We start from the raw sequence: 25905 nt of genomic DNA, 5'->3' as shown, positions 1-25905 counted from the left end.
AGAGGATGAGATGGTTGGATGGTATCACCAAATCAATGGACATGAGTTTGAGCAAACTCCAGGAGATAGTGAAGGACAGGGGAGCCTGGTGTGCTGCAGTCCATGGGGCTGCATGACTTAGCAACTGAACAACAACAAACTGAATGGATGTAAAGTGCACCATGTGAATCGTTTTGACATTCACACTTGTGAAATCATCTCTGCAATCAAGACAATAATTATATCCATTACCCTCTATAAAGTTTGTTTGTATCCCACTGTAGATCTGCCCTCCCTCTTAGCCCCTCTTCAAAAAACAAGCAACTATTCATCTACTTTCTGTCACTATCAGTTTCAATTTTCTGGAATTTTACTTGTCTGTTTATTTTTTCAGCAGGTCTATATTTGTTTTCAGCAAAATACCATAAAGTTTACTATTTTAACCATTTTTAAAGTGTGTACACCTCAGTAGCATTAAGTACATTTACGATATTGCACAACCATCACTGTTATCTAGTTCAAGAACTTTTTTAATCACCCAAATGGAAACCCATACTTATTTTTAATTAATTTTTATTAGAGTATAGTTGCTTTATGGAATTTTATTTAAATGGAATCATACAGCATATCATCTTTTTGTGTCTAGTTTAATTTCATAATTATTTTGAGATTCACCCATGATACAGCATGAATCAATAGTACATTCATTTCTATGGCTGAGTAGTATTCTATTATATACCAAATCCAAAATGTAGTCACCTGTAGATGGACATTCGGAGAAGGCAATGGCACCCCACTCCAGTACTCTTGTCTGGAAAATCGCATGAACGGAGGAGCCTGGTAGGCTGCAGTCCATGGGGCCGCTAAGAGTCGGACACGACTGAGCGACTTCACTTTCACTTCTCACTTTCATGCATTGGAGAAGGAAATGGCCTCCCACTCCAGTGTTCTTGCCTGGAGAATCCCAGGGACAGGGGAGCCTGGTGGGCTGCCGTCTATGGGGTCGCACAGAGTCGGACACGACTGAAGTGACTTAGCAGCAGCAGCAGCAGATGGACATTTGAGTTTCCAGGTTTGAGCTATGATAAATACTAACGCTATGAGCATTTGTGCACAAGTCTTCATATGAACATCTGCTTTCATTTCTCTTGGGTCAATGAATAAGATCACATGGGTGGTGATGCTGAACTTTTCAAGAAATGACCAAACTGTTTTCCAAAATGATTGCACTAGTTTACATTCCCATTAGTAATTTATGAGAGTTCTAGTTCCTCCACATCCTTGTAAAAACTTGATAAGGTCAGTTGTCTTAATTTTAGCCATTTTAATAGCTGTGTAATGGTATTTCATTATGGTTAATTTGTGTTTCCCTAATAATTAATGAATTAATTAATTTGTGTTTCCCTAATGATTAATTAATTAATTAAGCATCCTTTCATGATCTTGTTTGAAATGTATATATCTTCTTTGGTAGGGTGTCTGTCCAAATGTTTTGCCCATTTTTGCTTCCTTGAGTTTTGAGAAATCTTAATATATTCTGGATACAAGACAATGAATACAATTTGAAAACATTTTCTCCCAGTCTACAACTTGTCTTTTAGTTATCTTAACATTGTTTTTAAAGAGAAATTTTTAATTTTGATTAAATCAAATTTATTGAGTTGCTTTATATGGACTATGTTTTTGATATCCTAATCAAGTTTTTTTGGTCTAACACAATGTCTCAAAGGGCTTTTCATATGTTCTCTTCTAGGAGGGGAAAAAACCTAGGTTTTACATTTAGGTCCATGTATCATTTTGAGTTAATTTTTTATTACAGTGTGATGTATGGAGCAAGATGTGTTTATTTTATCCAATTGTTCCAACATTTGTTGGAGGAAAAAAAAACATATACTTTCTCCACTGAATTGCCTTTGCATCTCTGTTGAAAATCAGTTATACACATATGTGTTAGTCTATTTCTGGTTTTGCTATTCTGTTCTGTCGATCTATAAATCTGTCTTTATGCTAATACCACCCTGTCTTGATGACTATAGCTTTATATATCTTGAGATCAAGTAGTATTAGTCTTTCAACTTTGATTTTCTTTTTCAAAGCATTTTGGCTATTTGAAATCTTCTGAATTTCCAGGGAATTAGTTCGTCAGCTTTTACTGCTGAAATTTTGATTAGGAATGTGTTAAGTCTATTTTTTTCTCTTTTAGTATTCTTTTTATTTTCATATAAATTAATGTCCTAGAAAAATTAAAATGAAAACACTAAGCACAGTACTGCACATAGCAACCTCTGTTAAATGCCCTATTATAGCACTGAAGAAGGTCATTACATATGAAATGCACATGGAGGGACTGAAGGAGACAGGAAGACAACAGAACAGCAACTCGAGAGCCACTACTCTGTCTGTGCATGTCAACTACAGACTGAAGGGTAAAGGAACGACTACACAAATACAAAATAGACACAGTTCAGATTTTCTTTTTGAGAATGCACATTCTAACACTGTGATGTCTTCTAACCCATAAATAACATACAACCCTCAGTGTTTTATAGTTTTCAGTGACAGGCCTTTCACACACTTTGACGAATTTGTCACTACATGTTTCATATTTTTGATGAGATTGTAAAAGATAATTTTTATTTCAATGTTTATTGTTATTTGCTAATATGACAACATTTTTGTATGTTATATGTTGACCTTGTAGGAAATTACAATCTTGCTAACTTCAATTATTAGTTCCAGTAGCATTTTTGTACATTCCATTGGATGTTGAATGAAAATATAGTTTAATTTTATTCTATTTCAGAAGATTTTTCTGTATATATATTATGTAATATATATACCTAAGTCTTTCATTTTGGAGGAAATACTAAATTTCAATATTTAATTTTGAATTCTGTATGTTTATTTTTACTTTATCAAAATGTGATTGAATTTTGTGTGCTGATTTTATAACCAGTGACCTTACTTGCAGTTAATAGTTCTAGGAGTTTTTTTGTAGCTCTCTTGGAGTTTTGTTACTTGCAAACAGGGACAGGTCTATTTCTTCCTTTCTAATCTGTATGCCTTTATTTTCTTGCCTTATCTTGGTAGAGCTTCCAGTAGTATGTTGAATGTGAGTGGGGAGAGTGGACGCAGCTAAATTCCCTGGAAATGGATTGACCCTTTCACGTTTTGCATTTATGATTTTCTAGACAGAAGTAGAGCAGCATTTGGCTGCTCCCACTACTGAGGCAAGATCTTCCTTTAAACTTTACCCAGTACCCACTGGATTATGAGGTTTTTCTAGTCTAGCTGATGGGAGTGGGCACTGCCCTCTGATGAGCTCAGAGTACTGGTCTGTCTGATTCTTTTGAATGAGTCATTTCCAGACTCTAGTATTAATAGTTTCTCACATGTTAGCATTGATCAGTGTTCTGGCTTTCAAGTCACTCCTTAGAACAGACAATAAGAAACACATTCTCTAGAGGGGCACACTTGAAATGCACATCTTCAGGCCAAAATTGGAGAACTGGGGGATAGAATTTTATTTACTTTCTTGTATTAGCTCATTAAAATGAATTGTTTAATCAGATGGTCACATGGTTATACAGCCTGATGAGTCAGAAGACAACTACCTAGCAAGTGAATTTTTTGAAACTTTCCCACAAATGTGTGCAAACAGGCAGTGGTTAACAAACCTTATGTATGGACCCCCAGGGTGTTTGTTCCTAAAGTTTGGCAAAATGTTGGTAATTGTTAAATTTGACTGATAGGTACATGGCCTATATACTCTTCTACTTTTGCATTTGTTTGCAACATTCCATAATGAAAACCTTAGAAGAAAAATGAAATCTATTAGGATTCCTGGGCCTCTGTGCCTGGAGCCTGATTTGGTAGCTTGGTAGTGGAACTCAAGAATCTGAATTTTCACAGGTGCCCTAGCTCAGGTGGTCCTTAGGGCACCACAGTTTGCAGGACACTAGCTGTTAGGTGATTCATTTTCTCAACTTAGTTGTCCTTATGGTTGCTGTTCTCCCAATCATTGTCCACAGATCTCCAACCATTAGTGCCCAAGTAAGTGAACACTCTCTGCTTGGCTCATGAAGCTCTTACCTGAACAGCCTCTGGAGTATAGGGATCCTTGCAGCCAAAATTATAAGAATGAAACTCTCCTCCAGTCAAAGAAGCAAGGTCTTTCAAAAATCCATTTGCAATCTCATCATTGTAACAGAAGGAGATGGTGTAAATAGGAATTCTCTGAAAAACTTTGACCTGGTCCATAACCATTTCAGGTGACTGAAATGATACATTTTCAGGGAAAAGAAGGGAGATAGGAAGAGACAAAAAAAAAAAAAATACATGAAAGTCCCTAGTATTTGTTCTAGATAGTGAAATGCTCAATTAGTAATTCCTTATACAGTGGAGACTGACTTCTTGGAAAGGTGTCAATCCAATCTGACTGACAAAGCAAACTGCCAGGTGGTGAGAGCACGAAGACCAGTGACTCAACGCATGCACTCTGAGGGCTCACAGTTCCTGTGGGAAAAGTCTGGGAGAAAGACCAGACTAATCCATTTACTCGATTTTAGTGCACCTGAGCCTAGAATCCATGCTTTTAAAGGGTTGGACCTGGTGGCTCAGATGGTAAACGATCTGCCTGCAATGTGGGAGACCCAGATTCGATCCCTGGGTTGGGAAGATACCCTGGAGAAGAGAATGGCTACCCACTCCAGTATTCTTGTGGGGAGAATTCCATGGACAGAGGAGCCTGGCAGGCTACAGTCCATGGGGTTGTAAAGAGTTGGACACGACTGAGAAAATAACACATATATACACATAATTTTGAGCAGGGCTTTCCAGATAGTGTTAATGGTAAAGAACTTGCTTGCCAATGCAGGAGACATAAGAAACTCGAGTTCAATCCCTGGGTCAGGAAGATCCCTGGAGGAGGGCATGGCCACCCACTCACTCCAGTATTCTTGCCTGGAGAATCCCATGGACAGAGGAGCCTGGCAGGCTACAGTCCGTGGGGTCACAAAGAGTCGGACACGACTGAAGTGACTTAGCACACACGCACACACATACTTCTGGACACTTAAAGTACTGGGTCATGGGTAAGACATCCTGGATACTGGGATTCTACAGAATGAGGCCACAGGATCTTGGGGTGGCTTCCAAAGCTTCTACTCCTAAAAAGCAATGTCCAGCTTTAGATACCTCAGAGTGATAAAAAGTGGTATCTCAGAGTGAAAAAAGAGACATTTATTTAGGGTCTTTTCATGTTCTGAGCACTCTGTTGGGGACATAATACCCCAGTTAACCCTCTTGTGACAGAGTTTTGGAAAGATTACTAGTGGCCCACTCTCCTTTTTACTGTCAGAGACCTGGTTTTCTTTTCAAGACAGCAACAGACTCAGTTAAAAACAAACATACAAACGTAACAAAACACACATGAAAACTCATCTTCTGACACTTTTTTTTTTGCAGCTAGGAGTGACCACATGACCCAGGTCTGTCCATTGAAGTTTCAAGGGAAAGTTTTTTTTTGCTAATAAAAAGGCAAAGACGTAACAAAAAAAGCTAATATCCTTCCCTTTTCCACCCCTGCCTCCTGGAAAATGGACACTCTGCTTAGGCACAAAGCAGCTGCTTGTAACCATGAGGGTGGATGTCAAACAAACACAAAGATCAGGTGAAGCATGAAGATTAAAAGAAGCCTGTTTTCTTGGAGATATCCTTGAGTAGCTGTATAACCTAGACTACTTACCACCAGGCTTCTTCTTCATAGGAATATAAATCTCTCCATTTCAGTTATCATTTGTCTGCTCTCCTGCTTTTTTCTCCCAGTAATATGAAATCCTAATTGGCACAGTAGGTATGGATTCCACTTAAAGATGGAGAAATTGAGGCTCAGAAGGACTAAGCTTCCTCGGGTCATCAATCTCTTAAGTGGTAAGACTAGATTTAAAGACAGATTTTAGTACTAGAAGCAATGTCAGATTATTTGTTTTCCCCTGCTTGCAACAGACTGTCACTTGGCAAGGATCGACTCTGTAAACATTACCAGACACACGGGCAAGGTGAACTGATGATGTGCCCTGCTGCCGCTCCACCAGCACACCCAGATCAGCGCCCGCAGAAGCTGCCTCTGGTTGTCCTGCCCTCATTGCTTCTGTATTTCTCAGTCCCTTTTTGACTGATTCAACCTGCTGGCTCCTTTAGCCAGTTTCCACTCTCCACCCCCAATTCCTATTCTTTGACTATTAACCCTTCCAAAATGTTTCCTATGAACCCCGGGGAGGTTAGGTGACGAGGGAGGAGGCCTCTGGACTCACCACCTGCTGGCCTTGAGCAGCTCACATGCTGCTCAGGGAGGTGCCAGTTGAGTGGTCCCCTGGTGTCCGGTCTCATTTCAGCCACTACATACACATGACTTCGGTCTCTGTATTTGGTTCCAGTCTTGAGCCTGCCCTTGCCCATAAGCCCGACTGAGTGCCTAACACACACACTGCCCATAAGCCCATCCCACTTCTCCTCCCCTCTTCTCTTCTCCTCTCCTCTCTGCCCATCAGCTGGTTCTGAACCAAACAGCAACCTAACCTAGCTGAGGGCTGACCCTATCTATCTTGTCAACTTCAAGGACACAGCAAATCTCTCTCTGCTGCCTGCCTCTCCTTCGACCTGGCTTCCATTGTGAGCACTCACCATGGGCCAGTCACTAAGAGCTCTGCTGTGCCCTCTCCCTGCATCCCCTCCACCCACTGAGGAAGGTACGATCATCATCCTCATTTCTTACCAAGACTCGTCGCCACTGGCCCTATGCCTATATACCAGACTGGAGATACCAGGCCTAAATTCTGTTAATTTGATAAGATAGGTTTTAGCTAGAGATTGCTCCTATATTGGGGCTTCCCAGGTGGCTCAATGCTAAAGAATCTGCCTGCCAAGCAGGAGATGAGGGTTCAATCCCTGGGTGAGGAAGATGCCCTGGGAAAGGAAATGACAACCCATTCCAGTATTCTTGCTTGGAGAATCCCATGGACAGAGTCTGGCAGGCTCTGGGCTTGCAAAAAAGAGTTGGACATGACTTAGCAATTAAACAACAACAATCTCTATATTGACTTCCAGCTGAGATATTTGGGGAGGAACATTAATGTTGATTTAGTGCTGATATTGTGGGTAGCATCTTCATTTTCATACATTACCTGACATCACTTCATAGATTTATTTGCTCACTGTCTGCATGCTAAGTCGCTTCAGTCGTGTCCAACTCTGCGACCCCATGGACTGTAGCCCACCAGGCTCCTCTGTGGAGTGGGTTGCCATGCCCTCCTCCAGGGGATCTTCCCAACCCAGGGATTTAGTCTGCATCTCTTATGTCTCCTGCACTGGCAGGTGGTTCTTTACCACTAGTGCTACCTGGGAAGCCTGAAAAGCTTTGTGTTGCTCACTATCTATCTCCCCATAAAACAGAAGCTTTGCTGAAGGCAGCTACCTGGTCTGTCTTGCTCTCTACCATATCTCAGTTTGATAACAGTACCTGGCTCATAAAAAATGCTCAGGAAATATCCATGGAATGCATTCACAAGAACATCATAGCAAGCCTGTAAGGAGGGAGCATTAGCTCTAAGTCACAGATGAGGAAACTCACTTTGGGGACACTTGCCCAAGGTCATTCAGATGGGCAGTGCTGATGATGAGCTCTAACCCAGGTCTCTGGATTTAAAGCTACTTATTCCCATCAGTCCTGACACCCCAAGAGAGCACGAGCATGAGAAAGTCCGCTACATGTATCACTGTGAGCCCCCGACCCGCACGCAGTCCCAGGTAATGTTTGCTAAACTGGCACGAGGTTCCAGAGCCCAGCGAGGTGGTAGAGAGCTGGGCAGAGGGCAGGGCTGCATCTTGACTGCAGAAGGAGCTTGATCTCTGCCAGGGAAGATAGCATTCCTGTCCTCCTGCCCCTCGCCCGCAGTCCCCAGGGATTTTCCTCTGCTGGTGGGTGTCCTCACAGCTTTGACAAGAAGACTCAGTAGTTGAAGTAAGCCTTTTCCCCCTGCAGCCTGACTCACCTTGACTCTTCTCAGATGCTAAGCGGAGCTACTCCAGTAGCTCAGATGGAAGGGCTTTGAATGTGGAGGTCACTCCCTGTGTAATGCCCATATAACTCCTTAATCAATTCCCTTCAGAGGCCCTGTTGGTCCCTAAGATGAGGTCCCTAAGATGAGGCCAAGCTGCACACCTGAGACATTCACCCCAGTGCCTTGTCCCTGAGTCTAAACAGGTGTGTGGCCAGATGTCACTTTCACCACAAAGGTCACCTTGGCATGACAAGAAAGGCAGGAATGGTTCTCTCATAGTCTGAAGGAGGTTTGTTTGTACAGGGGCAGTCCCCTGTGCCTTCCCCTGCCCCCACCTCTCATATACCCCATGTGGGTCCTTATTATACATCTGTTTTTGTTTAAAATGGTGCAGTTAACTTCCTCACGTCCATTTTCTCAATTTTTGCAAGAGTGAGGCCCTAACTTCAAAGAAATCCCCACACAATCACAGCCAAATGTGCTTGGCTTCTCTAGCAGAGGCCCCGCAGTGTCCACTCACATCTACAGATACCCAGCAAAGGACACCTAGTGGTCCCAGGTTCATGAAAACTAGTATTACTAGAACCCTTTGAACTGGATTAAAGACTTGGCTTCCATATAATTCTGCCCTGGACATTTAATAAACAAGCAGTACAGTGATGTCCATGGAATTGAATCCTGAATAGCATCTCTGTGTGTTCTTCCAAGTAGAAAATTCTGCTGAGTACTGGGAATAATAACATTGGTCTTACCTATTCAGGTCCTACACAGTCAGTGAAAATCAAAAAACAAATGGAGATTGAGTGCTACATTTTAATGTCCTTTACATAGAACATGAATATAAAATATCCTTTTTTTGAGAGAACCTGAGGGGCAATACAAACTAAATAGGCTGCATGTGGGGAAAAGGCAGAGAGAAATATGAAATGCCTGAATGAGAGTTTATAAATCACTTTTTAAGCAATTTGCATATTCCTAATTCCAGCTCATCCATATCCCTAGTTTTTTTTTTTTTATTTTATTTTTAAACTTTACATAACTGTATTAGTTTTGCCAAATATCAAAATGAATCCGCCACAGGTATACATGTGTTCCCCATCCTGAACCCTCCTCCCTCCTCCCTCCCCATTCCATCCCTCTGGGTCGTCCCAGTGCACCAGCCCCAAGCATCCAGTATCGTGCATCGAACCTGGACTGGCAACTCGTTTCATACATGATATTTTAAAATAGAAAGCCCAGAGATAAATCCACGCACCTATGGACACCTTATCTTTGACAAAGGAGGCAAGAATATACAATGGATTAAAGACAATCTCTTTAACAAGTGGTGCTGGGAACTCTGGTCAACGACTTGTAAAAGAATGAAACTAGAACACTTTCTAACACCATACACAAAAATAAACTCAAAATGGATTAAAGATCTAAACGTAAGACCAGAAACTATAAAACTCCTAGAGGAGAACATAGGCAAAACACTCTCTGACATACATCACAGCAGGATCCTCTATGACCCACCTCCCAGAATATTGGAAATAAAAGCAAAAATAAACAAATGGGACCTAGTTTCTTATCATTAACTAGACCACAGACCCTCTGAGAATCCAGGGAAAGCTACTGACCTTCTCCCCAGAGGAATGTATTTAAATATAATTTAAATATATTTTTTGGAGATTCCAATTTAAATATACTTTTGGGAGATCCAAGATCCTCATAAGTCTGTGATGAACTCCAATCTAAGCATCCTTCTTAACACATTGTTGGTATAGTGTTACTTGGTAAATCCTTTTCAAGGGCTATTTGCTGGGATCTATCAAAATATATATCTTTTTACTGAGAACACTTCTCAGAATTAATGCTACAGATACACTCATACAGGTGCAAAATGATATATGTGCCCCGTTACTTTTGCAACCTTGAATAGAAAGATTGAAATAACCTAAATGTTCATCTCCAGGGGATATGACTAAGTAGCTGTGTGATGGAATAGTAAGCAGCTATTAAAAAATGAGGAAGCTTTTTATGAAATGATATTAAGCAATCTCTGAGGTATATTGTTTTATTTATATAAATATTTACAAAAAAATTTTGGCCAAACCCTAAGGCATGTGGTATCTTAGATCCTCAACCAGGGATCAAACCCAGTCTCCCTGCATTGGAAGGCAGAGTCTTAACCACTGGGCTTCCAGCGAAGTCCTCTGTTTATTAATAAAGGTTCAGAATTGTGTGTGTAATATGCTGCGTGCATGTGTGCTAAGCCATTTCAGTGGTTTCCAACTCTTTGCAACCGTATGGACTGTAGCTCACTGGCCTCCTCTGTCCATGGGATTCTCCAGGCAAGAATACTGGAGTGGGTTATCATGCCCTCCTCCGGGGATCTTCCTGACCCAGGGATCAAACCCGTGTCTCCAGCACCTGCTGCATTGGCAGGCAGGTTCTTTATCACTAACTTCACCTGGGAAGCCCGTGTAATATGCTACCATTTATATATTTTAAAAAGGAAATATATATATATATATATATAAACATTTATCTGTTTACATAACAAACTATCTTTCAAAGAAAATAAAGAAACTAGTAACCTACATTGCCTCTTAGGTGATGAACAGGAGGTGGGAGGGAGAATTTTCTCTACATATCCTTTTGTACCTTTGTAATATGTTCCATGTTAATGTACTACTATGCAAAAATTTAATCAGTTTTTAAGGTAGTTTTATTAAATCTATATAACTTAATATGATGCAGTCATTGAGAATGATGTTTCAGAAGAATGTCTCATGACTTGGAAAATTGGCACATATTAGAGAAAGGGCAGAAAATTGAATTATGAACTACTTATACTTACCTCTTATTTTTCCTTATGATTATATGCCTACCTATATTTCCTAAATTGTAATAAAATCAGTTAGAATTTATTAAAAAGAAAAGGACTCCTTGTCCAGATGACTTGCAAGTCAGAATCTCCTTTCAGAATCAGCCTACACCTTCTCCAAACACCAGTCCCACACTTATACGGGTTTTGGACAGCCATGAAATCCAGGTGGCTCAAGCTCAGCTTCCTCCACTGGCAACCCCTAAGTCTTCAACTTCTTTAGTTGTCAGTCAGTTAATAGCAATTACTAGACAACTGAAATCGGTCTTCTTGACCCCTTCCTCTCTTGGTCCTCACCCAGCCCCCCACCTTCTACTCACAAACTGGCCACCAAGTCCTTTGATGCTACTCCTATAATCTCGTCTCTGATGGGTTCCTCCTTCCAAATTTCTGCTGCTCCTCCCTGAGATGGGACCTCACCAGGTCTCATCAAGATCTAGTCTTTCCCTGGCTCTACTGAGGCATATTTATAACATATTAGGTGGATGGGACCTTCTGCTCCCCTGAGAGTACCCAGTGAGATAAAGACCATCCTTTCCATGTGATACTCAAGGACCATCACAGTCTCCCCCAACTTAACCTCAGAGACTCGGCCCTGACACTCTTCTATCACTGTTCTTGCTCTCCGGTTGTCACCCTGAGCAGCCCACATACTTTTACACCTCTGTTCCTTCTGCCCAGGATACCAGCAATCTCTTCTGTTTAAAAAACTCCTTATCCTCCTTTCAGACACAGCTGAAGCGTGCCCTTCTCAGTGGATGCTTGCTTGGTCTTCTTTCCATCTTGTACAGCAGAATTCATCACTGTGCTCCCACCCAGTCTGTAGCCTAGACAGCCCTACTCCCTGTACAGTGTCAGAATTCACTGTACATGCTAGCACACCCTCCAACATGTAAGCTTCCCTAGAGCAGGACATTATTCATCTTTGTAGCCTCACACCTTGGCACCAGACAAGGAGCATAAACAAAGCACAATAAACTGCCTTTGAGTAGAAAGTACAGTGAAATTGATAGGAAAATTATACCAAATAAAATTTTACTTTATATACAACTTCTTGGCCACAAATCTAACGCTGCAGTAAAATCCGGTTGCTTTAGTATTTAAGCCCTGGGCTGTTTGACACAGGATATTTTACAATATTTGCCTAGCAGTCTTCACATGCAGACACTTCACAATGAAGGAAACAAGTTGATACTAATTCACTTCAGCGGTTAATTTACATTGTACTGGCCTGCACATCCGTATATTTATTTAATGCCCAGAGCATTAGTCTTTCATTCACAAAGCTCAAAAGAAGATGAACAGACTCCACTAAAACTTTTCAAATATTTTCCAGTCAGGCTAAACAAAACAAAGAACATTTCACCAGAAAGGCATGCTTTTGTTTAAATGATTACTAAGTTAAAATTAGGGGTAAAACCAAGGACATTGTGCAGTGACATGTTTAGATTCAGTGTCCCCAAAGGAAAAAAAATCAAAAAGATATCCTTGCTCTTAGTTTATAATAAAATATAAACCAGTCTTCCATGGAAGGCAGACATTTCCTTTCATGGGGTTGGTCTCCAGGCCTATGGGAGTGCATCAAATTAACCAGACAACACTCACTGTCACATAAATTTTCCTCAGTGTTGCAGTAGACAAAGGAATTTCTCAGTGTGGATGTGTTTGTTTTACCTCACTTCTGGGTCCCTAAGTCAAGCAAGCATCTGTCAACAGCTTTTTGGTGACAATGAAAAAGGTCCCCCAATTCCCACTCTCAGCTCTCACTTTCAGGGGATTAGTGAGTCTGTCTTTGTTCCCAACTTTGATAAGTACCTGATCAGGTCTCCCATCTGTCAAAAGGTAGATTACTTGTGTTTCTTCATCAGCAAAAGCAATTTGCAGGGCACTCAGGGTGTTTGTGGAACTTCCAATCTACAGAAAAGAGAGAGAGAGACATATCAAGTGTATACTTCAATCTCAAAAAAAGAGCTCACAAACAAGTGTTATTCCCTGCCTCTAAAAAAAAAGAAGGTATTTGTGAAATAAAAGATAAATTTAAATTATATTGAGATAATGATTTCAGTCCAGGAATTCAAGAAGTTGAATCCTTGGATGTATCATAAAAGTGTCTATGCGGATAGTCCCAGGAGAGCTAGAAGCTGGGACAATGGATTTCCTGTCCTATTGACAGAGCTCTTAATTCAATTTTATCTTTGTGTGTTTCTGTGGGAGGCACTAACTCAGTTACTGTTCATTCAGCTGTCAGCATGGCTTAAACACACAGCCTGAATACACCCGGGTGGGGACCGTGTTTGTTTTCAGCCAGGATTGATTCATGACACCCAATATTCAGCAAACACAAGTGTGGTGTCATGGGCAATCTGGAGGTACAGAAAGCTGTAAAACTAAAATTCCTGCAGCTCTGTCCAGGGATGGAGAGAACTGTCACTCCACAATAAAAAAGAGCCAGACAAACAGCAAGTATGTGACTTTTGTTACATTCATGAGAGAGCTCAGATCACAGGGCAACCAACTGGCCCCAAATCTGGGGATAGGTGGGCATCTGGAGAGTCCGGTGAGATGCAAGCCCTGGCTCCTGGGACAGGATGCAGCCAGACACTGAAGGAGAGCTGGGTTGGGGTGGCTGGTGAACCAGCAGAAGCTGCGGGTATATATTGGCAAGAGATCACAATATGGGGGCATCAGTGTTCTTTTTTTCTTTTTAAAGTTGTCTTTACTCATTATTTATTCAGTTTTATTTATTTATTCACACCCGGCTGTGCTGAGTCTTTGTTGCTGCATGCCGGCTTTCTCTAGTTGCAGTGCATTCTCATTGCGGTGGCTTCTCTTGGAAGCACAAGCTCTAGGATGAATGGGCTGCGGTAGTCATCGTGCATGGGCTTACTTGCCCCATGGCATCTGGGATCTTCCTGGACCAGGGATCAAACTGGTATCTCCTTCATTGGAAGGCAGATTCTTAACCAGTGGAATGCCAGGGAAGCCTGGCATCAGTGCTGTCTTGAAGACTGTTTCACCACAAACTCCAAAGGGTATTCACAGGATAGACTGAGAGAGCCTAGAGAAAATCTCCTTCATAGGGCAGAACTGAGGGAGAGATTCAGTGACACAGGAACATCCACAGAGACCCTGTTCTCTCTCTTCCCTGCAGAACAAAAGCTTGTGTGTGTGTGTGTGTGTGTGTGTGTGTGTGGTAAAGGGCAGTAACGAACATACTCATCCTCAGGGTGCTGGTCAAAACCCAGAAGGCTGAGGAATGGAAGAGGAAACAACAAAGCCCCTACACCTGCAGAAGGAGCAGGGCTACATTCTGGGCTCAGAGATACTGACAAAGCCACACCCCTGAGACTCCTGGACACCAGGCCCGACTAACACTGAGGCTTATTCAGAAAATACCCATCCCTGTTACTCCCCTAGAAACATCAACTAACAAGCAACCTGCAAGAGAAAAGTTCTCTCTGAAGCCCAGTGTAAAGGGAAAAATCAAAAGCTGAGGGTGGAGCAGACAACCTTCTGGTACATCATCTGTCACCCTAACACAAAGCATCACTACAATAATGTGAGGGCTATGGTGCAAACAGACCAACCTCAAACCCAGTCCAGCTCTTAATTAGATCAATTTAACCCACCCCACTGGAGAAGGAAATGGCAACCCACTCCAGTACTCTTGCCTGGAGAATCCCATGGAGGGAGGAGCCTGGTGGGCTACAGTCCATGGGGTCACAAAGAGTAGGACACGACTGAGCGACTTCACTTCACTTCACTTCACTAACCCATCCCACAAAAGAAAGGCATGCTCTTTTCCAGGCATAAAAAATATTTATCTCAGTCTCTATATACTGCAGCTCTATGATGTCCAGCTCTTAACAAAAAATGTGTTGTTCATTGCTCAGCTGCTAAGGCATGTCTAATTCTGCAATCCCATGTACTGAAACACTCTAGGCTTCCCTGTCCTTCACTATCTCCTGGAGTTTTCTCAAACACTGTCCATTGAGTCCATGATGCCATTCAACCATCTATGTCACCCCCTTCTCCTGCCTTCAATCTTTCCCAGCATCAGGGTCTTTGCCAATGAGTTGGCTCTTCATATCACATGGCCAATGTATTGGAGCTTCAGCTTTAGCAAAAAATAAGCATATCACATAGAATATACAACATACTATCAAGAGACAAAAGTACTCCTCAGAAACAAACTCAGATGTGACACAGATGCTAAAACCATCTGACAGAAAATTTAAAATAACTGTGATTCATACACTAAAATCTCTAATGGCAAAGGTGAACAACATTCAACACTAGGTAGGTAATTTCAGCAGAGATGGAAACCTTAAGAAATAGCAGAATGGAAATGCTAATAATGAAAAACACAGTAAGGGGACTTCCCTGGTGATCTAGTGGTTAAGAATCCACCTTGCAATGCAGGGAAACAAGTTTGATTCCTGTTTGGGGAACAAGATCCCAAATGGCAGGGAGCAACTGAGCCCCCAAGGCACAACTACTAAGCCAGCGTGCTCCACAGCCCAGGCATCACACCCAGAGTCTGTGGACTGCAACTGAAGACTTGATGCAATGGAGACTGCATTCATGCATGCATTCATGACACAATGAAGATCCTGTGTGCTGCAATAAGACCTGACACAGCCCAATAAATAAAAATAAATAAATTTAAAAATAAACAAAAATGCAATAGGAATATGAAGAAATCTTTCAAAGAGTTCAAAGTGCAGTTGTCTCTATATATCAACAGGGATTGGTCCAGGACCCTTTCTCCCATAGATACCAAAATCTGCAGATGCTCAAGTCTGTTAAATAAAATGACATGGTGTTTGCATATAACTAATATACATCCTCCCATCTACTTTAAATCTTCTCTAGATTATATGTAATATCTAATACAGTTTAAATGTATGTAAATGGTTGCCAGTATGCAGCAAATTCGAGCTTTGCTTTTTGAAAACACTCTCCGACATAAATCACAGCAGGATCCTCTATGACCCACCTCCCAGAATATTGGAAATAAAAGCAAAAATAAACAAATGGGACCTAATTAAAATTAAAAGCTTCTGCACAACAAAGGAAACTATAAGCAAGGTGAAAAGACAGCCTTCAGAATGGGAGAAAATAATAGCAAATGAAGCAACTGACAAAGAACTAGTCTCAAAAATATACAAGCAACTCCTGCAGCTCAATTCCAGAAAAATAAACGATCCAATGAAAAAATGGGCCAAAGAATTAAACAGATATTTCTCCAAAGAAGATATACAGATGGCTAACAAACACATGAAAAGATGCTCAACATTACTCATTATCAGAGAAATGCAAATCAAAACCACAATGAGGTACCATTTCACACCAGTCAGAATGGCTGCTATCAAAAAGTCTACAAACAATAAATGTAGAGAAGGTGTAGAGAAAAGGAACCCTCTTACACTATTGGTGGGAATGCAAACTAGTTCAGCCACTATGGAGAACAGTGTGGAGATTCCTTCGAAAACTGGAAATAGAACTGCCTTATGACCCAGCAATCCCACTACTGGGCATACAGACCGAGGAAACCAGAATTGAAAGAGACACATGTACCCCAATGTTCATCGCAGCACTGTTTATAATAGCCAGGACATGGAAGCAACCTAGATGTCCATCAGCAGATGAATGGATAAGAAAGCTGTGGTACATATACACAATGGAGTATTACTCAGCCATTAAAAAGAATACATTTGAATCAGTTCAAATGAGGTGCATGAAACTGGAGCCTATTATACAGAGTGAAGTAAGCCAGAAAGAAAAACACCAATACAGTATAATAACGCATATATATGGAATTTAGAAAGATGGTAAGGATAACCCTGTATGCGAGACAGCAAAAGAGACACAGATGTATAGAACAGTCTTTTGGACTCTGTGGGAGAGGGCAAGGGTGGGATGGTTTGGGAGAATGGCATTGAAACATGTATATTATCATATGTGAAACGAATCGCCAGTCCAGGTTCGATGCATGATACAGGGTGCTCGGGGCTGGTGCACTGGGATGACCCAGAGGGATGGGATGGGGAGGGAGGTGGGAAAGGGTTCAGGATGGGGAACACGTGTACACCCATGGCGGATTCATGTCAATGTATGGCAAAACCAATACAATATTGTAAAGTAATTAGCCTCTAATTAAAATAAATAAATTTATATTAAAAAAAGAAACTTTCTGGAATTAAAAAATCCATCTGGGGTTGGTTGAATCCATGAATAAGGAACCTGTAGATATAGAGGAATGACTGTAAGTTCAAAATAGCCAAGGAAAGAATTAGTGAACATGAATATAGAGCAATAGAAATTATCTAAAATTAAATGCAAAGAGGAAAAAGAACAAAACAGAAAAGAGCATCACAGAGCTGTGGAGCAAATGGTCTGGTATATGCTTAATTGGAAACAAAGCAGAAAAGGGAAAAAGAGGGTAGAAGAAATATTTGAAAAAATAATGGTTGAGAATTTCCCAAAAACAATGACAGATATAACCCCATGGACCCAAGAAGGTCAGATAACATCAAGTAGGATAAATAAATGACCTAACACTCTCCCAGTGTGATAGCTAAGAAAGCCAGGTAGTGAGCTGGGACTTTCATCCCCACCAACTGTAACATGTCCTCCCTGCTCAATGATGTCCATTACCACTTAGCAGTGAAAAGGTGTTTCTCCCCATCAGGTTTCAACAGAGTTCCAGTGGGGAACCTGAATTTCAACCTGCACCCAGAAGTATGAGGCAGGGGCCACCTACTACACCCCTGAGAGAGCAGTGTCAAGACAACGTAGACTAAATAGGAGGTTAGAATAATATCCAGAGTCTCATAAACATAAGACAAAAATGTCTAGGATTCAGTTGATAAACACTCCTTCATACCAAGAACCAGGAAGCTCTCAACCTGAAATGAAAAAGATGATAGCAACAGCAAGAAGACAGAGATGTTAGAATTATTTGATAAAGATTTTAGAGCAGCTGTGAAAAAAAATGCTTCAACTAGAAATGACCAACGATCTTAAAACAAATGAAAACTAAAAAACATCAGCAAAGAAATAGAAAGTCTCATGAAAAAAATAAAAGACATGAAGGAGAACCAAATGGAACTTTTAGAACTTAAAAATACAATAACTGAAATTTTATAAATTCTCTGACCTATGCCAGCTGACCACAGCTCGGTGATATCAGCACACAGCACATTCAGAACACCTGGGTAGTGTCCCGAACTGACTTGGTTGATTTCTGGACCAAATCAGTCCAAAGACTAATAGAGGAATCTGGTGTTCTTGAAAATGAATTTTACACATTCAGCAAGCAAGCAAAGGTACTTCAGTAAAGGTTTCTGAAGAGAACAGAATCACAGTGTAAAAAATGATCTGACATATTTTTAGCCATTTAGATGAGACTGATTCTATTCTTTAGTGATTTTTATATAAAGAGGAACCTGCTAATGTTTTTATCCAATGAGAGTACATATATAACATCCTGTTATCACAAACTCTAAATTAGCACGCTCTGAATTAAGACGTTTCCCGTTACCTAGAGTCATAAAAGAAACTTCAATGGATAATCCTGGATGTTTAACAAGCTGAGAATGAATTTAATACTCTTTTCCAGCATATGGTGGCCAGTTAGGACAAAATGTTACAGACATTATTCCTTATAGAACAGATTTCCTCCTCTCATTATTTATTTATTTAAATAACTTTATTTATTTTTGTTGTGGTGCATGGCCTGTGGCATCTAGTTCCCCAACCAGGGATCCAATCTAGGCCCTTGGCAGTGAAAGCACAGAGTCCTAACCACTGGACCACCAGGAAATTGGCCCTCCTCTCATTTTAAAAAGAGAAACTGTTAATTTATTCATTTACTTATTTCAGCTGCCCTGTTGCTGTGCATGGGCTTTCTCTAGCTGTGGAGAGTGGGGGCTCTCTCTGCTGTGGTGCACAGGCCTCTCATAGCAGTGGCTTCTCTTGCTGAGCATCATGGGCTCTAGAGCTTGAGTTCAGTAGTTGTGGCACAGGGGCTGAGCTGTCCCGCAGCATGTGGCATCTTCCTGGATCAGGGATTGAACCCACGTCCCTTTGGCAGGTGGATTCTTCACCACTGAACCACCAGGGAAGTCCCCTTCCTCTCATTAAAAAAAAGAATCCCAAAGGAACTCCAGAACATTACAATGGTAGTGCAAACCCTGCTCATTAATACTCAGGGAGCTCCACTAATGGCCATGTGTAGCTTCCTGTCAAATCTGGAACTCTAATTCAGGCAATGAATCATTTTAAAGTTATTTATGATCCATATTTCGGAGAAGGCAATGGCACCCCACTCCAGTACTCTTGCCTGGAAAATCCCATGGGTGGAGGAGCCTGGTAGGCTGCAGTCCATGGGGTCGCTAAGAGTCGGACACGACTGAGCAACTTCCCTTTCACTTTTCGCTTTCATGCACTGGAGAAGGAACTGGCAACCCACTCCAGTATTCTTGCCTGGAGAACCCCAAGGACGGGGAGCCTGGTGGGCTTCCGTCTATGGGGTCGCACAGAGTCGGACATGACTGAGGCAACTTAGCAGCAGCAGCAGCATGATCCATATTTGACTTTTTAAGAATAGTCCTTGGTCTCAATTTTAGTATATCTTAAATATGTGGAATGCTATGTGATTCTAAAAAAAGAACTTTTAAAATGAAGGTAAGTTCAAGACAACAGAAAACTTGAGAAAAGGGAAATTCTTCCCAGTAGTCTGTGTAGATATAAAGTTCTCCAAGTAAAATAGACCCCTGAAGAAGTGATTTTACCTTTTCATTACACCCTGCTGCCCTATCTCTGTCCTGGCTTTCAGCCCTAACCACTCACATTATACTGTGTATTTCCACAAGTTCATTACTTTTGAACAAAATCCACTGTTTAAAATAGCTGTAATATATCATTTGAAACAAGGAAGAAGTCTAAGAAGAAACAAATATGAATGTTTAAGTAAAAAAACTATATTTTGAAATTTGTTTTCATAAACAGGCTGAGAGCAGTGTTGTCAGTAGAAGCCTATCTAAAGGTTAGATATCGACTAAAAAGACTGGATCAACACGACCTTGGTAAGTAAAACAAATGTCTATGTGAAGCCATGGCCATCCTTGGAGTTCAAAGCAGTTTCTTAAGCATTTCTATCCTGATCTCTTTTCTCCTCCCAGACCCAGCCTCCTTCTTACCTTAATGTCTCTAATCCAGGCCTGGGCCCCTTTCAGATTATCCTCATTGATTTCAACAAGTTTTTCCTGCCAAGCACTGGCTTGAGCATCAAACTGCACAAAATTGAATTTCTTTTTATGTTTCAACTGTTCCTGTAAGGGATAATTATTATTTAGCAATAAAAATCATTCAAATGTGAGAAGGGATTAGGACAGGTCATTGCTTGATACATTTTAATCACTATGATTTCTTTTTTCAGTTGTAGAAGCTAAAAATTACATTCAATAGAAAAAAATCTAGTACAAGAGGTATTTAAATAAAATTTACATACAGTTTGGACATTAAACCTTTACAAATGTATATATGTATGACCATATATCAGATATATGTAATAAATTTATATATATATAAAATATTACATTATTTTCTTTAATATTGACATTAATGATATACTGAATATGTACACTAAATGCAACATGCTTAAAGAAAAAAAGAAATACAAAATGGTGTCATCACTTTTTGGCAAGGCTATTATTACAGTTGCAGATTTGTTCACTTGCCTTCCATCAGCCCATATTTCTCCAGTAGAAGTTCATCAAATTAAAAATTGTGTTTTGTATTTGTCAAACACTCCCTGTGATTGTTTTCTATGGTGCATACTCACTTGAATACCACCAACTCATGACAGTACTCTGACACCCATTTATAGGTGTGCAAACTAGGAGGCAGGGAGTGTTAGCAACCTGCTTCAGGTTGTGCAACTCAGAGGTGGCACAGGTGGAATAAGGACCAGACGCTCCTGACCAACAGCCTGCCCTCCCCCGACACGTCAGTTCTGGGGCCAGTACACGCAGCATCCCTAACACTCATTGGAAATTTGGAATAAACATGCCCAGCTGAAGAGTATCTGGAAAATAATGAAGGCATGTGCACGCCACAGATTTCAGGATAGAGCAGACCTGGAATGATGGACACAGAGATTCACCTAACAGCCTGTATGTTATAGGAAGGACCCACTGACCCAAGGATCTACTTGCAAAGAACGGATGACTCGCACTGGCAAAAAGGATCCTTTTTCTGAAGTGGCTTTCCTGTGGGTTTTTAAGTACAAAGCTGGGCTGAGCATCTCTCATAACCACTGCAGGTCATGACTGGTGGAGATGTACTCATGATGCACAGGTGCCCAGGTGCCTGAGGCCTACAGCACCATCTCACCTGTATGAGCTGGATGACCTTGTTCTTCACCAGGTCCAGTTTCCCTGTCATTGAGTGAGACGTGTCAATGAGAATGTAGACACAATCACTAGGCACTTTTCCAAAGAGGCCTTGACTCCCATCCTGTAACCATTTAATCCTGGGGAGGAAATAGTTGAAAGTGAATGGTTAGAGCCTGTGGCACTGAGAGCATCTTCCTAAGAACTTTATGATACGTCTACAGAGGAAAATCAATAGGACAGAAAAATAAATCCAATACTGGGCTTCAAAGCCAAAAAAGTAAATTACTTCCTGTCATCTGATATTTTGAGGCCTTTAGTTATGACTTCACACCATTTATTCTTCTAACCCTGGTGACTGTAGTCAAGCTAGTAATGCCAGCACATTCCTGAAGCTTCAATGAAGCTTATGGATAGAATCAAGTGCCACTTTTGTAAGCAGGACTACTTATGTGGTCCACGCTCAGGGTCCCATCACAGATGTAAATGATTCAGGAAGTTCATGGTGCAGGCAAAGTCTGGAAGAGCGGGCAGGGCAGACATAAAAATACTTGAAATTGAGTTCACAGTTCAGCAAGCCCCAACAACTAGACTTTATAGGGCAAAACACTGAAGAGAGTGCTGCAAAGGAGAGAAAGTGGGTTGGGGAATGATGGAAAGAGAGACAGAAAAGGACAGAATGTGCTCCAGAGGTCTGCAGGAGGATTCTCTAGAGATTTTGGCTAAGTTACAATCAGTGCATGTATGTGAAAAAACTACTGAAATCAGAGAATAAATCACCAAAAAAGGAATAGCTGGGCCAATCCCTCAGAGCTTACATAGGCCTGGGAATAGCTCATCTTCCAAGCAGTCAGAGTGGAAAGGCCTCCATAAGGTATGTGGCACCAAGTAGAGTCCTCACAAGGGTATTGCTTTAGTAATAGGACCAAATGAATCCTGGACTAAAATGCCTCCTTGTTAGCACTATGCTAACATAACTTAAAAGCAAGTCCCAGAGTAACTTAACTGCACCCCAAGTAACTTATATGCATCACCTAACACACATTTTAAAAATATAACAAAATCCAGTTCCCAATAATGTTACATTCAAAATGTCTAGCATCCAGTAGAAAATTATCAGGCACACAGAAAAGCAGGAAAGTATGATTCATAATCAGAAGAAAAACAGATCAACAGAAACAGACCTCAAAATGACACAGATGATAGAATTCTCTAAAAAGGATGCTACACAGCTATTATAAACATAACTCATATGTTCAAGAAGATAAAGTAGGAATGGAGTGAGGAGAGGAAGGGAAGACATAAAAAAAAATCCCCTGAGGAAAAATATACTGTATGCTATTAATAGTAAAGTAGACAGTAGCAGAAGAAAAGATAAGGAACTTTAAGAAAGACATAGCCATAGTAAACAGTTAAAAAAAATACAGAGAGAAAAAGGTTTAAAAAATATAACAGAGGATAAGCCACCCATGGAACAATATCAAGAAGTGTAACATATGTGTAATTAGAAACTAAAGAGGAGGGAAAGGGGACAGAAAAATATTTGGAGAAATATGACCAAACGTTTCCAATTTTGATGAAAATACACCTACAGATCCAAGAAGCTCAAAGAACCCAAATAGACAGACAAAAAAAAAAAAAAAAAAGATACCAAGACACATCATTATATAATGGCTGAAATCTAGTAATAAAGAAAAAAATCTTTAAAGGAGCCAGAGACAACATAAGAATAATAGGTGATTCCTCATCATAAATTATGCAAGTCAAAAGAGAATGGAGAAAAATTTTTAAGGTACTGAGAGATAAAACTGTAAAACTAGAATTCTATACTTAGCAAAAATATCTTCCAAAAATAAAAGTAAATTCAGGAGTTTCTCAGACTAAAACAGCTGAGTAATTCATCACCAACAGACGTGTGTTGGATCTATACAAAAAGAGTAAAGAGCAACATACATGTCAAACATGTGAATAAGTATAAAATACATTTATTCTCATTTTGAGTCTATTTACAAGATGATAGATTATAATGTATTTCGGGCTTATAGCATAAGTAGAAGTTAAGTGTAGAAGAACAACAGAAAATACCTAAAGGGAATGGAAATTGGAAGACTTTCATGATGTACATGAAGCAATACATTATTATTTTAAGGTAGACTGTGATAAGTTGGGGCTTCCTGGTGGCTCAGGGGTAAAGAATCTGCCTGCAATGCAGGAGCTGCAGGAGACATGGGTTCCATCCTTGGGTCGGGAAGATCCCCCGGAAGAAGGCACGGCAACCCACTCCAGTATTCTAGCCTGGAGAATCCCATGGACAGAGGAGCATGGTGGGCTATTGTCCACAGGATCACAAAGAGTTGGACATGACTGAAGCAACTTAGCATGCATGCACATGAGATAAGTTAAAGACTTACATTGTAAATGCTAAAGTAGTCACATCACAACAAAACAAAACAAAGAGGTAGTTAATAAGTCAATAGTGGAGAAAAAATGGAATCATAAAAAAGTCTTCCAACAAAAGAAAGCAGAAAAAGTTAAAAAGGGAACAAAGAACATGTGGGACAAATAGAAAACAAATAGCAAGATTTTAAGTTTAAATCCAACCGAATCAATGATCACATTAAATGCAAATGATCTTAACACTCTAATGAAAAGTCAGAGATGGTCAGATTGGATTAAAAATAATATCTCTATATATTCTACCAATGAAAGGCCTAGTTCAATATACAATACATATAGGTAAATGAAAAAGGGTGGAAAAAAGATAAATCCTACAGAAAATAATCAAAAGAAAGCCAGAGTAGCTATACTGATTTTAGACAAAGCAAATTCCCAACAAAGAATTTACCAAAGATAAAAAGGGACATTTCATAATAATAAGGGAGCTGATTCATCAGGAGGACATAATGACCACAAGTGTTCATGTACTGGCTAACTGAGCTTCAAAATACATGAAGAAAAAACTGACAGAACAGAAAGAACTGGACAAACACAAAACTATACTTGGAGATTCCAGCACTCTTCTCTCAATAATTTATAGAACAATTAAGCAGAAAATCAGTAAAAATATGGAAGATTTGAATAATACTATCAACAAACTTGAGCTGAGATAAAGTACACTCCACCCAAAGAAAGTTTTTACTTAATATTCTGGGCCACAAAACAGATCTCAATATAAGAACTGAAATAAAACAGTATTTCTCTGTCCACAGTGAAATTAAAAGCTATCAGAAAAATCCACAAATACTTGGGACATGAACAACACATTCCTAAATGACCTTTTGGTCAAAGAAGAAATCAAAGGGGAATTATAAAATGTTTTGAGGTGAATGAAATGAAATACAACATATCGAAATCTGTGACAGATAGCTAAAGCAGTACTCAGGAAAATTTATAAAATTAAATGCTTATATTAGAAAGAAAGGTCAAAAACAGTGATCTAAGCATCTATCTTTAAAAACTTAAACCCAAAGTAAAGAAAAAGGAGGAAATAATAAAGATAAGAGTAGAAATCAATGGCATTCAAAGGAGGAAACCCTACAGAGAAAAAAAAATGAAACCAAAAACCAGTTCTTTGAAAAGACTGAGAGGATGGATAATTTCTAGTCAGACTTATTAGAAAACAAAAATGACAGAAATGACCAATGTCAGCTGTATGTGTATTTAAAGAAATTGAAGGCACCATTTTAAAAATGCTTCCCTTGGTGACTTCCCTGATGTTCCCGTGGCTAAGACTCTGCACTCCCAGTGCAGGAGACCCAGGTTTGACCCCTGGTCGGAGAACTAGATCCCCTATGCTGCAAATAGAGCACTTGCATGCCGCAACTAAAGACCCTGCATCCTGCAATTAAAAGGTGCTGCATGCTGAAACAAGCATTGAAGATCCTGCGTGCCACAATTAAGACCACAACTGAATAGATAATAGTAAAACATTAAAAAATAATAAAAAATCAAAAATCTTCTCAGAAATAAAAACTCCAGGCCCAGATGGCTTCAATGGTGAATTCTATGAATATTTAATGGGGAGATGACACAAATTCTCTATGAAGTCTTCCAAAAAATAAAAGGGGAGAGAAAACTTCCCAACAGCCATTGACACTTGGTGGGAGGAGGACAAACAGACCCCAGAGCTGCCAGCTGGGGTGTCGTCAAAGCAGTGTCCTTCTCCCCAGATCTGAAAGCCAAACTACTCTCCTCATGGAGTCAACTCCAAACCTTAAGCACAGCAGACTCCAGACACAAGGATTACTTTTTCTGTGTAATCATGTCCAGCTGGGTTTTGAGAAACTGGGGCTATGCAGAGCATACATGGGGTAGACAGCTGTTTGCAGCTTGTGACTTTATAACAGAAAACATGGAAAGAGTGAATAAGCTCGGACAAGTGACTACTGCAGGCTGGGGACTAAACTTACTAGATTTAGTGTCTAGTCTAATCCAAAGAACACATTTGTAAATGACATTATTATTCCCACTTTATAAATGAGAAAGCCGATACACACAGACACTAACTTGCCCAGGGTCGCGGCAGATGGCAGACTGGGATTAGAATCCAGCTCCATCCGACCTTAGGGACTATGTACCTAAGTGGACCTGGTCTTCT

The 25905-nt window shown here is 40.3% G+C and overlaps 1 protein-coding gene across 5 annotated transcripts in view; it reads right to left on the bottom strand.

The window, feature by feature from the left end:
• VWA3B (von Willebrand factor A domain containing 3B) overlaps positions 1-25905 on the bottom strand; it is a 169272-nt gene that overhangs the window by 77059 nt on the left and 66308 nt on the right. For 4 of the 5 annotated variants that reach the window (XM_025260668.3, XM_025260670.3, XM_025260669.3 and 1 more), the window contains 4 exons: positions 21310-21448; positions 20115-20246; positions 12724-12822; positions 4072-4254 (listed from right to left, as the gene is read on the bottom strand). In XM_025260668.3, the coding sequence (XP_025116453.3) occupies positions 4072-4254; positions 12724-12822; positions 20115-20246; positions 21310-21448 (553 nt within the window). The remainder of the gene's footprint in view (positions 1-4071; positions 4255-12723; positions 12823-20114; positions 20247-21309; positions 21449-25905) is intronic. The other variant, XM_025260671.3, reaches the window with a different exon arrangement.

This window comes from Bubalus bubalis, chromosome 12, assembly GCF_019923935.1.
Source record: "Bubalus bubalis isolate 160015118507 breed Murrah chromosome 12, NDDB_SH_1, whole genome shotgun sequence".
NCBI classification, from domain to species: Eukaryota; Metazoa; Chordata; class Mammalia; order Artiodactyla; family Bovidae; genus Bubalus; species Bubalus bubalis.
The sequence above is the reverse complement of the archived record's forward strand: the minus strand, read 5'-3'. Positions and strand labels throughout refer to the sequence as shown.